The following is a 17,176-nucleotide window of genomic DNA, read 5'->3' on the forward strand; positions in this document are numbered from 1 at the left end:
CATACAGCGGTTTAACAGGACAGGTTCCACTCAGAACAGGCCTCGCCATGGTCGACCAAAGAAGTTGAGTGCACGTGCTCAGCGTCATATCCAGAGGTTGTCTTTGGGAAATAGACGTATGAGTGCTGCCAGCATTGCTGCAGAGGTTGAAGGGGTGGGGGGTCATCCTGTCAGTGCTCAGACCATACGCCACACACTGCATCAAATTGGTCTGCATGGCTGTCGTCCCAGAAGGAAGCCTTTTCTAAAGATGATGCACAAGAAAGCCTGCAAACAGTTTGCTAAAGACATGGATTACTGGAACCATGTCCTGTGGTCTGATGAGACGAAGATAAATTATTTGGTTCAGATGGTGTCAAGTGTGTGTGGTGTTAACCAGGTGAGGAGTACAAATAATGAATGCCAACATGTACTGTGACATAGTGAAGCAGAGCATGATCCCCCCCTTCAGAGACTGTAGTTCAGGGCAGTATTCCAACATGGAAGGTGGAGGAGCGCAAGGTCTCGAACATCCAACAGCTCTGTGATGTCATCATGGAGGAGTGGAAGAGGACTCCAGTGGCAACCTGTGAAGCTCTGGTGAACTCCATGCCCAAGAGAGTTAAGGCAGTGCTGGAAGATAAGCCCCCTTTCACATGAGGCGGACTCCATTGCTACGGAGCCCGCCTCGGTCCGCCGGCTCAGCGGGAGATCTGTCCATTGATCTCCGCTGAGCCGGCGGATGACAGGACTCTCTCTGCTCACTGAGCGGGGAGGGGCTTGTCAGGCGCCGCTGCCGCCTATGGAGGGATCGGATGAAAACGGACCATGTGCGTTTTCATCCGATCTCACCCGATCCGATCCGCCAGCGACGGACCTGGACGCAGAGCCATCCGTCTGCTTTTAGCGGATCGGACCGGGTCGGATGTCAGCGGATATGTCTCCGCTGACATCCGACGCTCCATAGACTAACATGGAGCGCCCGTTCAGGTCCGCCGTCAAAACTGACAGGCGGACCTGAACGGTCCGATCGTGTGAAAGGAGGCTAATGGTGGCCACACAAAATATTGACCCTTTGAACCCAATTTGGACATTCTCACTTAGGGGTGTACTCACTTTTGTTTCAATTTCAATTTGTTATTTTGAGGAAATAGCAAATTTACACTGTTATACAAGCTGTACACTCACTACTTTACATTGTAGCAAAGTGTCATTTCTTCAGTGTTGTCACATGAAAAGATAGAATATTTACAAAAATCTGAGATACTGAAATTATATATATATAAAATTATAGAAAGAGATACTGTAGATGGATACACACAGTATTGATGGCGGATATGGGCCAATAATTTGGCGTCAGATGTGGAGAGCCCTACATATAAATCGGTTTTCATTTAACAAACAGCAGCCTAAACCTGGGCAGAACGAGGTCTCGCCACTTCAGCTGTCCGTATTCCACGCAGGGTGGCTACGTTCCTGACCGTAGACGGAAAATAAACCATTTTGAAATAGTTGATCAGTTTTACAGTGAAAGCCTCAAGCAAAGCTGGAATTTCTTATGGAAAGGAAGGTGAGGAGGAACTCCGGGCGCTCATAACGGGCCCAGTGTGAGGGCGGCCTGTCCTTGCAGGCGTTTATTTCCCTTGGAGCGATCACATGTCCCTGTAAAGCCAACAGGCGGCACATAAAAAGCCGTCTCTGCTCCAGGCCAGCTGTGGTGGGGTTAATGGGTGTCCTCCGCCCCCTACCACTGAGTCATCCCAGTGTAATGTGAGCCCCTCCAGTTAGTCGTCACAGCGTGCATGGGATCTCAGTCAGCGTTGCGTCTTCGGCAAATCCCAAACATTCCCACACTGGTTCGGCCCGTTACTCACGCACATGTAATGTGGGAAGCAGAGTCCAAGGAGTGGCTGGGAAAGGGTTAAGGGACCCTTTGTCCTCACATGTGGCTGCCACCCTTGGAGGTGCCCCTCTCATATGGAAGCCATTTCAGCCCCTTTCCAGGAATGTCTTCTCACAGCCCCGCACTGCCACTCCCTCGGGGAAGCCTCTTCTCTCAGCGCTCCGCCGGCCTATGCCAGAGAACCAATACAACGAGTCCAACACTCCACCATGTGGGAAACAAAAAGCAAGAGACACCCCCCCCCCCCAGCAACAGTCATTACTGCCCAGACCAAATCCTAGAAAGGGAGGATGGTCGAAACGCGTCCACAGCAGCTCTGTGCTTATCAACACAAATCATTTATTATTATTATTATTATAATACAGGATTTATATAGCGCCAACAGTTTACGCAGCTCTTTACAATGTAAAAAAGGGAGACAATACAGTTATAATACAATAATATACAAGAGGATCCTGCTCAGGAAGAGCTTACAATCTAATAGGGTGGGGCAGGTGGTACAAAAGGTTGTAACTTTGGGAATGAGCTGATGGAAGTGGTAGGAGATTAGTTAGAGACGTGATAGGCTTTCCTGAAGAGATGAGTTTTCAGGCATCGCCTGAAGGTAGCAAGAGTAGGGGAAAGCAGGACAGGTGGAGGTAGCGAGTTCATTTTAGTGCATATTTCTCGGCCCAATAATTTACAGAATCTTCACCACCAAAATCTCTGTGGGGTGAATTTTCAGTGGCATTTATGTCACTGTGACAGAAAAGGTTTCACCTAACATTTAAAGTGCATCAAAACCCCAAAACAAAAATGTCATACATTTCATTCCATTACCAGATCTTAGAAGTAGTGGTTGCATTAGTTTTCTTTTTTTCAGACCAAAAATAATTTCTTCAAGTACAGAAATGACCTGTTGATCCTGCCAGCAATGCAGCGTCCGTGTCACTTCCTGTGCATTGAAATCTCAAACAAAGCTATCAGACTGTCTAGTTTTCTTCTGTGAACTACAGCACAACTCCACTCTATGGTACTGAGATGAGGATGGGAGCGTTGTCACCCTAGGGTTATATATGAAGGTTCTTCAAAAAGTTTCCGCACTTTTATTTTTAAAAGTCTATTAAATATAAAAAAAAAAGTGTGGAAACTTTTTAAAGACCCCTCATATATATTAATCTTAATGCTACGGCAACAATGAACCTAAACCGTTTTTTTCCCCTATGCATGTCGCAATGTAGAGCTGAAAGGGGAATAAGGTCCTCCTAAAGTAAAACGCATACGTTCAGTCTGAGCTTTCCTGTTCCTCTACGGTACATAAAGTCACACTACTGTGATATAATTTTAATCTGCAGACTTTATTGATTATAACTTGTTGTACATCTTTTTTGGGGGGATGTTCAAATTCTGTACATGATGTATTGGGAAACTACAGGAAAATGTCCCCCCCCCCCCATATTTTTAAGCCCCTCCTCTCCATCGTATCCCCTCCCTCCGTCTACTGACATACGTAGAGAGCAATGGCACATGGCTGTCATAGGCGGGATGGAGGAGTCTGAGATGTGCCAGATGTGATTGAAACCTTCACTTTCTGTATTGTGAGATTACCAAATCTTTATATGCAATGTACGTAGGTCACCTGCACTCACATTATGTTGTGCGATATCGGTTGTCGCACATTTGTGTGCTTTTTGCTATTTATCAAGCTTCATGCAAATGAATGGACTGCCCTTCGCAAGACAAACATGGCTACGAAGTTCATGCATCTTCCAGCTCTGTGTGATTTGTCGCATTTGGGAGACCATAAACAATGAATGGCACTGCAAGCCTGACACACTTTTTAGGCGCATTCACGTGCTACTATAGCCTTAAATTTACAATCAGATTGTAGTGTGTGGAGGCAGCGTAAGAATATTTGATAAATAGGGCTCAAGTCTGTTGTATTAGTAACAATGGGCCGCTCTCTGGAAAATGCCTTCAAAAAATATATTTTGCTCCACAGCAACCAATCTGGTTTAAGTTTGCGGAAGAGCGTGACAGCTAAGATGAGGACGGGGGTTAAATGGTTAATACTTTTCCCTTGCAGCACTAGGGCCCTGGGCTCAATTCTCACCAATAACACTAGACACTACATGTACTCTGTATATGCCAGAGCTATATAAATGTATAATGATAATAATAGTGTGCGACTGTGAAGGGGGCATTAGATTGTAAGCTCCTTTGGTGCAGAGCCTGATGTGACTGGCTCTGCTTTCTCTGTACAGCACAGAGGAATATGTCAGAGCTATATAAATGGATAACACTGATACTACTATGTGGCTGTGGTGAAACATTACAGCGGAGCTCCACCCAAAAGGGGAAACTCTGCTTGTCAGCCGCCCGCCACTCCAGTGCCAGATTTGGCACCTTGTAGGGGGGGAGCAGGTACCTAGTTTTGACAAATACCCCCACTTCCACTTCCTGCTCAGTTCACCGCAGAAAACTCAGCCAGAAGTTCAGCCCTCGTCACAGCCGGTCCGTTGAGAAAGCGCAGCGGGATTCTTGCATGCACAGTAGGAGACCGGCTGTGAAACTGCATGGCTTCACTGCTGGTTTCCCTTACCCAAGATGGCGGCGCCAGCACCCGAGAGCCAATTCAAGAATCGGCTTGGGTGAAGACACCGCGGGATCCCTGGACAGGTAAGTGCTCTAATAGTAAAAGTCAGTAGGTACAGTATTTGTAGCTGCTGATTTAATTTTTTGGTTGGGGTGGGGGGGGGGGGGACTGGAGCTCCTCTTTAAGAGTGTAAGCTCTTCTGGTGCAGAGGCTGATGTGACTGGCTCAGTGTTCTCTGAACAGTACTAGGAAATAAGTGAGAACTATATAAATATAAAATAACAATTTCCTAGCCCTGTGAGTTGTGTGAAGGGTTAAGGCAGCACTGGCACTCAGCACTCAATGCACATGTTGGTGTGTCAGTGTCTGGCCAGTACTCAGTGATATCTCAGGAATGAGGTGACTCATGACACACTAAGTGCCGAGTAATAGGAACGCTATGGGGACATTCCATATGATGGGACAACATTGGGATCACAGAGCTGTGCTGGAATGGATGAAAGGGGACCTGAATATGCCAGATACCTGGCTGTCTCTGGTCTCAATAATTCTGAGTTTCTGACAAACCGAAAAATGTGAGAAAGTTGGCATTTCAGAATTGTTGCTGGTCAATGACTCGGGGTATTGAAGAAAGAGGATCAGAATGACAGTTGCATTTTTGGAAGGAGCGCTAAGTAAAGGCAGCCTTCATCTTTTCTCGGACAGGTTTCCTTTAATGTGAGCACCTGTCACTACCGCCCAGCAAATACATCAGACTGCACTAAATGTACAGTTTGCATGCTCTCCCTGTGCCTGCGTGGGTTTCCTCCGGGTACTCCGGTTTCCACCAGATACTCTGCAGGATCTTTTATGGATATCTGCTCCTCCAGATCCTGACAACCATTATAAAGAGTACCAGTCATTTTCACACGTACACAACACCCAGTGCACTGTGTATACTCAAAGTCTGACTTGTCTTCAGCCCTCCACACTGTAGGCATAAACAGAACTCACATTCACTTCCACTTCCCTGGAACTAGCATAGGCTAGATATTTGACTGATCTTCCTCATATGCAGAGCTGGAGCCAGGACTTTACATTATTATTATTATTATTATTATTATACAGTATTTATATAGCGCCAACAGTTTACGTAGCGCTTTACAGCTTGAGGGTAGACAGTACAAATACAATACAATTTGATACAGTAGGGATCAGAGGGCCCTGCTCCTTAGAGCTTACAATCTAAGAGGGAAGGTCAAGAGATACAAGAGGTAATAACTGTGGGTGATGTGCTGATTGAGAAGATAAATGTACAGTTGTTAGGTGGGGGCCAGATAGGCTTCTCTGAAGAGATGAGTTTTCAGGGATCGTCTGAAAGTGGATAAACTAGGAGAAAATCGGACGGATTGGGGTAGAGCATTCCAGAGGAATGCTCTACCCCACAGCCCTCTCCCTGCCCGAGAGGGGCAGGAAACTGCAGCGGGCTTTGCCGGAGTACACAGGGCACTAGGAGCCGTATACTTTATATTAATAAGACGGGTTCTCTTTAACAATGTGCTCAGATTTCTACAAGCTGCACAGTCAGCATCTTCACTGTTTTTCATTACATTTTCACTTTTAGGCCTCATGCACACGGGATGTTAAAATAACGTTATGAAAACGCCAGTAGCTTTGCAGTGATTTTTTAAAACTTTTTTCAACGTTTTTGCAATAGCGTTTTTTAGCGTTTTTCCGCGTTAGCGGTTTTTAGCGTTTTTTTTTTCAAAATTTTTTTTTTTTTTTTCCAATGGCTCAAAAACATTAAAAACCGTTGGTGAGCGACGTTTTATAAGTGTTTTTGAACATTTATCAGCGTTAGAGTGTTTTTACAGCTGAAAAACGTCTCTCAGAACCCACTGGTCCTGGGTTTTTTTTACAGCTTAAAAACGCCTATGCCATTTGCAGCTCAAAAATGCCTAGGTGGGCATGAAGCCATAGACTAACATAGACAGGCGTTTTTAAGCTGCAAAAAACACTCAAAAAAGTGGCTGTAAAAACATCCGTGTGCATGAGGCCTTAGGATTGCATGGCTGTTCCTTCCCCTTTAAGATTGATCGTGCCTTTTCTGTCACTCGCTGCCCCTGGTTAGACTGTCAAGATGTCCTATATACTTACTGCATGCGCTAGTGTACACTGCTACAGTATATGATGGCAATATACTGTATACATTATATTATTCATCTCCTGAGCAGCCCTTAATTAATATATATTAAGATCTAACATTATGTATAGAGACGGGAACATGTTGCCTGAGAAACTCATGAGAGCAGCAATCTGCTGGGACAGCAGAAACATATTTACAGAGAAATGTATATCCTCCACCCCAACCTCCATTCTCCTGATATCACAGCTCATTTATGACCGACATCTGTGAGGTTTTCAGCAATGAGGTCCAGTGACTGACTGTACAAGTTGCAACCTCTCCTTTCCAGTGTCACCGATAATGCACCAACACATGAAAATGTATTATTTATTTCAGGTACTTATATAGCGCCATCACTTTATGCAGCGCTTTACATATACATTGTACATTCACATCGGTCCCTACCCTCAAGGAGCTTACAATGTAAGGTCCCTAACTCACATTCATACATATACTAGGGCCAATTTATACAGAAGCTAATTAATCTACCAGCATATCTTTAGAGTGTGGGAGGAAACCGGAGTACCCGGAGGAAACCCACGCAGGCACAGGGAGAACATGCAAACTCCAGGCAGGTAGTGTCGTGGTCGGGACCCTTTTGCTGCTAGGTGAAAGTGCTACCCACCACACCACTGTGCTGCCCTGTGAAACGGCAAGCACCTTTTCACAACACACTGGTGTGGATGCCATGTTGCTGTATTTTTCTTACCAATGTGTAGAAATTATTTAAAAGTTTTAATCCCAATCCTAATAAGCATTTATGGCGGCAGCCATACTCATTTTTGCAAATAACGTTTTCAGAGCCGCACAGTGCTTGAGTTTAACTTGTTCTTCTCTCTATACAAATCTATTGGTCTAAGAAAAGTAACTAACATTATGCTTAAGCTGGCCATACACCTATAGATTATCTGCAGATTTTCTATGGTTAGATGGAAAAAGTGCAACAGATTTCTCCATGTTCGCTAAACTGTGTGTTTTTCCATCTAACCATAGAAAATCTGCAGATAATCTATAGGTGCATGGCCAGCTTTAACAAGAGGCTGTGGGGTTCATTTATTTACACTGGAGAGTGCAAAATCTGGTGCAGCTCTGCATAGAAACAAATCGGCTTCCAGGTTTTTTTGACAAAGCTTAATTGAACAAGCTAAAGTTAGAAGCCGATTGGCTACCATGCAGAGCTGCACCAGATTTTGCACTCTCTGGTTTTAGTAAATCAACCCCACTGTTAGCATGCCTTATGTGCACTATGCACTACTTTAAAGCAGTATTAACCACTTGCTTACCAGGCATTTACACCCCCTTCCTGCCCAGGACAATTTTTAGCTTACAGCGCTCTCACACTTTGAATGACAATTGCGCGGTCATGCTACACTGTACCCCAGTGTTTCTCAACTCCAGTCCTCAAGGCGCCCCAACAGGTCATGTTTTCAGGATTTACCTCAAATGAAACGGCTGTGGTAATTACTAGGAAGTAAAACTGATCAAATCATCTGTGCAAAATAATGGAAATCCTGAAAACATGACCTGTTGGGGCGCCTTGAGGACTGGAGTTGAGAAACACTGCTGTACCCAAATGAAATTTTTATCATTTTTTCCACACAAATAGAGCTTTCTTTTGGTGGAATTTTATCACCTCTGTTTTTTTTATTTTTTGCTAAACAAAAAAAGACTGAAAATTTTGAAAAAAAAACAAAAAAACAAAACAAAATATTTTTCTTATTTTGTAAACGGGTAATTTTTCTCCTTCACTGATGTGCGTTCATGAGGCGGCACTGATGGGTGACTGATGATTGGGCACTGATAGGTGGCACTGACGGGCACAGATTGGGACCGATGTTCCTGTAACAGAAGCCGGTTCCCGGCTTTCTAATATTCTCCTCATGCTGATCGTGAGGAGCAAAAAAGCCGATAGCCAGCTTCTGTTTACTTCCGTGATCAGCTGTCATTGGTTGACAGCTGAGCACATGGTGATTGGCCCCCGTACTCAACAATCACAGAGCACGCCGGCCAGCTATAGCGCGGGCGGAAAGCAAACATTTATTATATTGCAGTTTACCAATTGGATGTGGTGGTTGCATTCTTTTTTTTTTTTTTAGGCAGTCTTTATTTTCACCTGGTGATCAAGCCAGCAAGTCTGTTTTTCAACAGATCGAGCTTTCCTGCAGATGCAGCAGTTAGAGGGTCAAGAAAAACAATTTACCACTGTCAGGGATGCTTACAATGATCAGCTTTTATTTATTTATGCAAAACCTTTATCTCAAAATGAATAATGGTTTTCTGTAACTGATTATAATGTGTGAGCTGGAGTTTGGCTTCAATTTGTTAGTGTATCTAAATCTGCTAGTACATCCCAACACTCCTTTCCCCCAGATTGACAATGCTGCTGTCCAAAGGTGTTGCTCTGCTCCTTCATCCAGAGTGGGGGAATTCTAATGCAGGAGGTCAGTTATGCAGTGTACACACGAGCGGACTTTTCGAGCGGACTGGTCCGACGGACAATCCGATCGTGTGTGGGCTTCATGGGACCTTCAGTCAAAAATCTGATGGATTTTAGATTTGAAACATGCTTCAAATCTTTCCGATGGACTCAAGTCCGGTCGAAAAATCCGCTCGTCTGTATGCTAGTCCGACGGACGAAAGCCGACGCTAGGGCAGCTATTGGTACTGGTTATCAACTTCCTTATTTTAGTCCAGTCTTACGTCATCACCTACGAATCTGTCAGACTTTGGTGTGATTGTGTGTAGGCAAGTCCGTTTGTTCGGAAGTCCGTCAAAAGTCTGACGAAAGTCCATCGGAATGGCCGTCTGGCTTTTGTTGCCGAAAAGTCAGTTCGTGAGTACGCGGCCTTACTGGCCAGATCACCAGGTGACAACAGAGGGAAGAATGCCTAAAAGAAGAAAACTAATGCAGCCACCACATCTAATGATTGGTAAGCTGCAATGTATTACATCTTTGGTTTTGGGTTTAATATCACTTTAATCGGTTGCTGCTTGAAGTTTTATGACCAGCACGTATGTGTTTAATTAATCTTACTTCAGCACTTCTTGGCAGGGTTCCCGACTGTACTGCCTGACACACAATTAGCTACTAGAGAGAGGGGCCTGTGCACATCTGTATATAAAATGCCATTGTGAAAATTTGGCTTGGCTAGTATGTGAAGATATAGAAATCAGACTGCAGATAGCTTTCAGCTAAAAGTTGCAATAATAACCCATTTCTGGGTATACCAAGGTACCAGGTGACGCACTGCCTGTGGGACATAGGAATGCCCACAGGGTGTGACGGATGTGCCTGGGCACACCCTAATCACCCCATGCGCATTGGCATTATTGCTCTGTGTGACGGTAGGAAGCTGGGAAGGATTCCCCCACTACTGGCACTGTCATAAGATAAATGTTTACGCTCTTCTCTTTCACTGTGTCAGCAGGGAGATCAATACGACGGGGTCATTAATAGCTTTAGGTGCACATTGTAATGCAATAGGATGCGCACACCTATGCTGTAGGGTGACCTGCCGGGTGATGCACTGACTTTTGGGTGACCTGCCGGGTGATGCACTGACTGTCTGATTGATACTGTGAATGGTATACTGATGAGTATCACACGGAATACGGCACTAAAGAATCAATTCACAAAGCATTAAAACACAAGGATAACGATCTCTATTTTCAGACATCTGACTGTCATTTTCAAATCCCATTGGCTCCCAGTTAGAAAAAGCTGTCAGTTTTTTTCTGTTAGGTATCTTTATTCCAGTGAGTTAGCTTTCTGTATTGGGCCCAATGGCGTTACTCTGGAGGTATCTCAGTGATTGCACATGGGACTGACACTTCAGGGGAAAAGGATGATGGAGGTTCAGCCAGTGACACCGCCATACACACACATACATACATGTATACATACATATACACACACACACACACATATATATATATACATACACACATATATATATATATATATATATATATATATATATATATATATATATATATATATACACACACACATATATATATATATATATATATATACATAACATACACACACACACACATATATATATATATATATATATATACACACACACACACACATACATATATATATATATATATATATACACACACACACACACATATACATAACATACACACACACACACACACATATATATATACATAACATACACACACAGCTGCAGCCTGAGCTGAGGTGTGAAAACCGTTACAGATCTAAACTGAGCTGCTCTTCGTCAGCCTGACCACAGTGCGTGCTGAGGAAGGCCGGGCCCCCAACCTGACTACCACACACACACACAGCCGGAAGCCTTCCTATTGGCTGAGAGGGCACAGAGCACAGGTATTGATGTCACAGCTCAGTGCGGCTTCATCTTATTCAGGGTACAGCTGGTGTGTGTCACATAACACTGCTCCCCTATAGGGCGGTAAGGGTGACAACACAGGGGCCTCACCGATCACTGGAGATGGCAGGGCTAATTCTTGCCAGGTTTATAGCATAGAAAGGGCTGAGCACCACATATTTTTGGTAATTATCACCGTACTGGTGTGCAGATGGTAAGGCTGCAGCATGCTGCCTGTTTGACTGGTTAAAGGGGCTGTAAACCCTCGTGGTTTTTCACCTTAACGTATTTTATGCATTTAGCTGAAAAACCTCCTGTTCTGCAGCTGCCCCCCCGAGTCCCCCTTTTACCTACCTGAACCCGGTCTTTCCAGCGACGGAGGCGAGCAGACCAGCTCCAGCCACTGTCTCAGGTTCTCATTGGATAGATTCATAGCAGCAGGAGCCATTGGCTCCCGCTGCTGTCAATCAAATCCAATGATGCGGGGGGCGTGGCCAGGTCCTGCTGTCTGTGTCAATGGACGCAGCAGGACACGGGAGCACAGCCACAGAAGTGCCCCAGGGAAATCGCTTCTCCGTCAGGGCACTCGAGAAGAGGAGGAGCCAGGAGCGCCGCGGAGGAACCCCACATAGATGTGGACTGGCCCTCCTCCTCTTCTTGAAGCTCAGTGCAGCACAGAACATCCTTGGTACAGAAACAATGCAGCACATCATGGAGGAGCGGAAAAGATGTTTTTGTGGTTCACCAAAAGGGTGGATAAAAATCGATTTGATTTTTTATTTAATATCTGATTTTTTTTAATAAAATGATTTTGGAGTAAAACTCCGTCTAAAGATAGTTTCTATTTAAGATACATTATTAATTCAGTTTATTCAGCATGAAATGGAGCTTAGTTATGTAGCAAGCTGTAGGGCAAGCAGTAAAAATTAAAGTGAACCCTTCTTAGCTGATAAATCCTGTGATCTTTCTGCACATAACTTGATTTGCTTTATTCCTCCCGTGAGGAGCAAAATTGCAACAGGCCATACAAGAGACCCAGTTTGGGAATATTTACTAACCTGACAACTTATTATTCTAAATAGGAAACTTTCATTTTGTTTGCAAATATTAAAGATTCTAACTACCAGCAAGAATAAGTCTTTACATTTAAAGAGCACCTGTCATTTCAGATCCATTATGGCAGCGCCTGTTAGCGGACATCCACTCACCTGCTGCCGCCACGTCCCTCCCCTTGTTGTGTCACTGCTGCATCACCAGCCTTCCCATTAAAGTGAATGGGACTGTCGGAGAGTCAACAGCGGGTCAGAGGAGGAGTCGCTGTGGGTCAGAGATGACAGTTGCGCTTTAAACATTATGATTTAAATCAAGTTGATTTAAATTGAGCCTTTTTACTAGCGATTTAAATCAAACGCACCCTGTTCACCAATCTTTCCAACATCGTGCAATCCTCCAAGCAGATTTCTAAAGACTGAAAATGCAGGAGCTGTAGAAAACAAGAAGCATTTAATCTGGCGACCATAATAAGGCCCCACTTCTGCATTGCAGTTATACACGGTATATGCATTCCTGTGTGTCACATCGCATGGCAATGCTCAGTAGAGTGTTGCAAAAAAAGGTTATATTCAATGGGCTGCCGTAACCAAACCCACATTAACACAACGCTAAAAATGTGTCGTTCATGTTGTCGTAATGCACCCAACATGCATTGCAGTGCCCTTCATTTTGTATGGCACCCTGGTGCACTAAGGCAAGGCACCGGCGTTGTAGCAAACAAAGCACACAACAACGCAGCGTAGTAAGTTGCATTACATTTGTGTGATTTTAGGTAGGATCGGGATTGCATTGGCAGCCCATTCATTGTGAGGTGTGTTATTATACTGTTATGATATAAACTGGCCCTAAATCTACCCCTCCTCTGACTCTGTGTTCTCTGCTTCATGTACACAGTCCTTAGTGTCTCCTCACTAAACTGCATTTCTATTTCTAAAAAAAAAAAAAAAAATGGCAATGCTAAAACTTCAACACCATCACCCCGAGGATGTCAATCAGTGCCGCTATGCTGTCAGCAGTGTGAAAGTCACCAGGGCATTTTCAGGTGATGAAGAGATCAATGAGATTATCAGCTTCCAGAGTATGGCGCCACCCAATTGTCATCAGTCCTGGGCCGATGATTGGTGGGGTCACAGCTGATGTCCTGTCTGGTCACCCCTCTACTATGGCAGATGCTCTCACAGGGGAGGACTCTTTCAAAGTGCAGTTGATGCCCACAGCAGACGATTTCCAAAGATGAATCTGCAACAATTTCATCTGCATTCACATTGTGAATTAAAGTCAGCAGATATCGTGGTGGTGACCCTTACAGTGCAGCACTTTCTCCAGCTGTCCGATTGATTCCCTATAGTCCCTGCAGCTATCAGTGGACATTTCCATCTCTTGCAGAGTTTTCACACCATGGTGGAGAGGTTTGGGTGGGATGATGTCCACAGTGGACAGGACACACTACATATACAGGGGGCTCAGTCCTGCCGATGCAGATTGCTCATCATTCAAATTGCGATCTGAATGATAATCTGAGAAGAGATGATCCTGCAGTATACATCGCCAATGTGAACAGTTACTATAACTAACAAAATACAACCCTGATCTACCTACACAAAATACAGAACAATATCTGCAATGTTGCCCATACACAGACAGACGTGTCTGCTGTACTATCAGCACTATGTCGCAATCTCTGCAGATCTGAGCACAGCAATCACCGATATCCTTATGGCATTTGAAGGGTAATGTGTCGGCACTACATGAATAATGACTGAACATAGGGAAGGGAGAAGCGTCCATCCCTGTGCAGTGCTGTGGTCGGCACAGTCACCTCGTCTGTTGTCACCTCTGTCAGATCTCTGATCTCACCATCCTCTCTGCAGGCAGCGGGCGAGGCCCAGATTAACTGCCTGATATACTGTTTACACACAGCCCCTCCTCCCCCCACAACATCAACACACTCCTGCACAATGCCGCACACCACACTAAAGGTCAGTGAAGGGTTGATTTCTGGTTGCCAGGGGATTCTGCATTTTACACAGCTAAGCATAATCCCGGCCATACAAGTTCCAATCTGATTATGCAATCTTTTTTTTTTTTTTTACCTGCCAACAAATTCCAATCTTATTGGACACAATCTGTATGGACAGTTTAGGTAGCCCTCATATTGTATAGTTTTGGTAAATCTAAAGCTATTGTCACCTCGCCAACCAGCATCATATAAACTCGTACAAAGACCCACAACAGTGAACAATGCTTTGTATGTCATTCATTCTGATATCAGTACACAGCAGAAAGATTACATTAGCTATTAAAATTCCTGCAATACAGAAAGGAGTACCGGGGGTGGGGTGAGGGGCGAAGATCTCTGCTCAGTACACTGAATGTATCGCACTTTAACTTTTCACAAACAATGAAACATAAAAGGGAACATTGTTTCCCTTATTAGAGTCATGAGAAAACATTTCAACACAGAGTGAGGACAATGAATCTTCCCACATCTGGAGGTGAAAGATACACAGACCTATTCAAAGGGGTCCCTGGCATGAGACGGTGTTTAGATGGGGTCCCTGGCACACGCTGATGTATAGATGGGGTCCCTGGCACACATTAATGTTTAGATGGAGTCCCTGGCACACATTAATGTTTAGATGGGGCCCCTGGCGCACGTTGATGTTTAGATGGGGCCCCTGGCACACGTTGATGTTTAGATGGGGCCCCTGGCACACGTTGATGTTTAGATGGGGCCCCTGGCACACGTTGATGTTTAGATGGGGCCCCTGGCACACGTTGATGTTTAGATGGGGCCCCTGGCACACGTTGATGTTTAGATGGGGCCCCTGGCACACGTTGATGTTTAGATGGGGCCCCTGGCACACGTTGATGTTTAGATGGGGCCCCTGGCACACGTTGATGTTTAGATGGGGCCCCTGGCACACGTTGATGTTTAGATGGGGCCCCTGGCACACGTTGATGTTTAGATGGGGCCCCTGGCACACGTTGATGTTTAGATGGGGCCCCTGGCACACGTTGATGTTTAGATGGGGCCCCTGGCACACGTTGATGTTTAGATGGGGCCCCTGGCACACGTTGATGTTTAGATGGGGACCCTGGCACACGTTGATGTTTAGATGGGGCCCCTGGCACACGCTGATGTTTAGATGGGGCTCCTGGCACACGCTGATGTTTAGATGGGGCCCCTTGGGTCCCTGGCAAATGGCATTCTTAATGGGGGGCACACTCCAGTCTTTAATAGGGGGTTCCTAGCAAAACACCAGATTTTAGATGCAAGTCTCTGGCACACACTGGTCTTTAGTAAGGGGTCCTGGAGCATGCTGGTCTTTAGATAGGGGTCCCTGGCAGTCACCAATCTTTATAAGGGTCCCTGGCACATGTCAGTCTTTAGAAAGGTTCTGTGGCACACAACAATCTTTAGTGAGGGGCCCCCGACACACACCGGTCTTTACTGAGGGACCTCTGGTTCTGTATCCTCACCCACAGGAATGTACACAATGGGGGCTGTTGCAATGAACAGTTCATAGCTGCAGCTCAGTCCAGCCACGGACGATGAAGTCTGTGTTGGGATCCTGATAGAGAACTTCTCTCTCTCCCAAATATTCTCATCCGACTGGGTGACATGAGGTCAGCCTGGCGGTCATCCCTCTCCAAGAACCCACCAGGGGATCCCCCCTCTGGGAGTGACCCTGTTCAGGTCTATTAATAATGGCAAAGAACCTGCGCCAAGTTTTATCAATGGACAGATGACGTCTCCCTTCGCCTTGCGTGGAAACATCCTGTGACCAAGCCTGACCGGGGAGGGGGGCTCCCAGGAACACTGACAGCACGCAGCACCCTTAGGTGGGTCAAGGGGCCCACCTGGCACACTGGGCGATGCTACTGGTACCTGCCATCAGTTATGAGCAACAGCTAACACCATGTACACCCGTCATACAGATGTGCCGGTTTAATGACAGCACACGTCTAAGAAATTATTGGTGAGCCAAGTGGGTGCCAAGAGGCTCCACAGCAGCTGCAGTCAGGCAGGACAGATCCCCAGTGAAGAGGACCAGTCCCCTGCTGGGAGGAGACAGCACTGATTACACAAAGGATTCTACATATCACACATACTCATCTCTTCATCTACAGCCTGGGGGCCAGGAGACGCCACCATCCCCCCACAACTAATGATCATCCGCACCCCAAAACACATCACCCCCCAACAGCACTCATCACCCTCATCCTAGGCACCCCTACCCTGGGGCACTGCAAAATCATCCTGGGAATCCACACTAGGCACCCCAACACTCATCACCCCCCCCACCAATACTGATCACCCCCACCAATACTGATCACCCCCTCACCAATACTGATCACCCCCACCAATACTGATCACCCCCACCAATACTGATCACCCCCACCATTACTGATCACCCCCAACCTGGCTCCAGCAGTGATTACTCCGAACTTGGATCACTGTACACCACTACATCGATCACCTCTATTTAGGGAACCCCAGCACCGATCACCCCCAAAACTAATCACCCTCCTGAGTACCACCAAGCCCCCCCAGAGCCGATCACCCCCATCCTCCTGTAATCACAGCAGCCGCTCTCAGTGCTGCAGGTTTGCAGTCAGTGGCCGGCAGCAGTGACAATGGCCATCATCAGGGTGCGGTCGGCTCTCAGTCCTGTGTGGCCCCTGCGGGTATCAGTATGTGGGGCCCCAGTCCTTGTCGGTCCTGGACACTCACCGGCACAGGAGATCGGCTCATATTCCACCTTCTCCGTCTTGATGATGGTCAGTCCGGGCTTCATCTCTAACGCCGCCTTCATCGCCCCGATCCGAGCACACACTGATCTCCCCCTGCCGAGCGGCCGCCTGCACTGACAGGGGGCGGGGCCGGGCCGGGCCAATCACATGGGGAGGGGCGGGGCAGAGATACATCAGCAGCACTGTTCGATCTATGTACGATGATACATGATTGTAGAGAGATCTAGTATGTACGGACATGCAATGATCACTGATGGTACATGGAGAGATACAATGATAGCTGATGGTACATGAGGAGATGCATTGATCACTGATGGTACATGAGGAGATGCATTGATCACTGATGGTACATGAGGAGATGCATTGATCACTGATGGTAC

The 17,176-nt window shown here is 45.9% G+C and overlaps 1 protein-coding gene across 1 annotated transcript in view; it reads right to left on the reverse strand.

Moving 5' to 3' along the window:
* ETS1 (ETS proto-oncogene 1, transcription factor) overlaps positions 1 to 16,908 on the reverse strand; it is a 50,565-nt gene extending 33,657 nt beyond the window's left edge. Inside the window, exon 1 of the mRNA XM_073603287.1 lies at positions 16,777 to 16,908. Coding sequence (XP_073459388.1) covers positions 16,777 to 16,858 — 82 coding nt within the window. The 5' untranslated portion in view covers positions 16,859 to 16,908. The remainder of the gene's footprint in view (positions 1 to 16,776) is intronic.
* Between the last annotated feature and the right edge of the window lie 268 nt (positions 16,909 to 17,176).

This window comes from Aquarana catesbeiana, linkage group LG10, assembly GCF_042186555.1.
Source record: "Aquarana catesbeiana isolate 2022-GZ linkage group LG10, ASM4218655v1, whole genome shotgun sequence".
In the NCBI taxonomy this organism is placed as follows: Eukaryota; Metazoa; Chordata; class Amphibia; order Anura; family Ranidae; genus Aquarana; species Aquarana catesbeiana.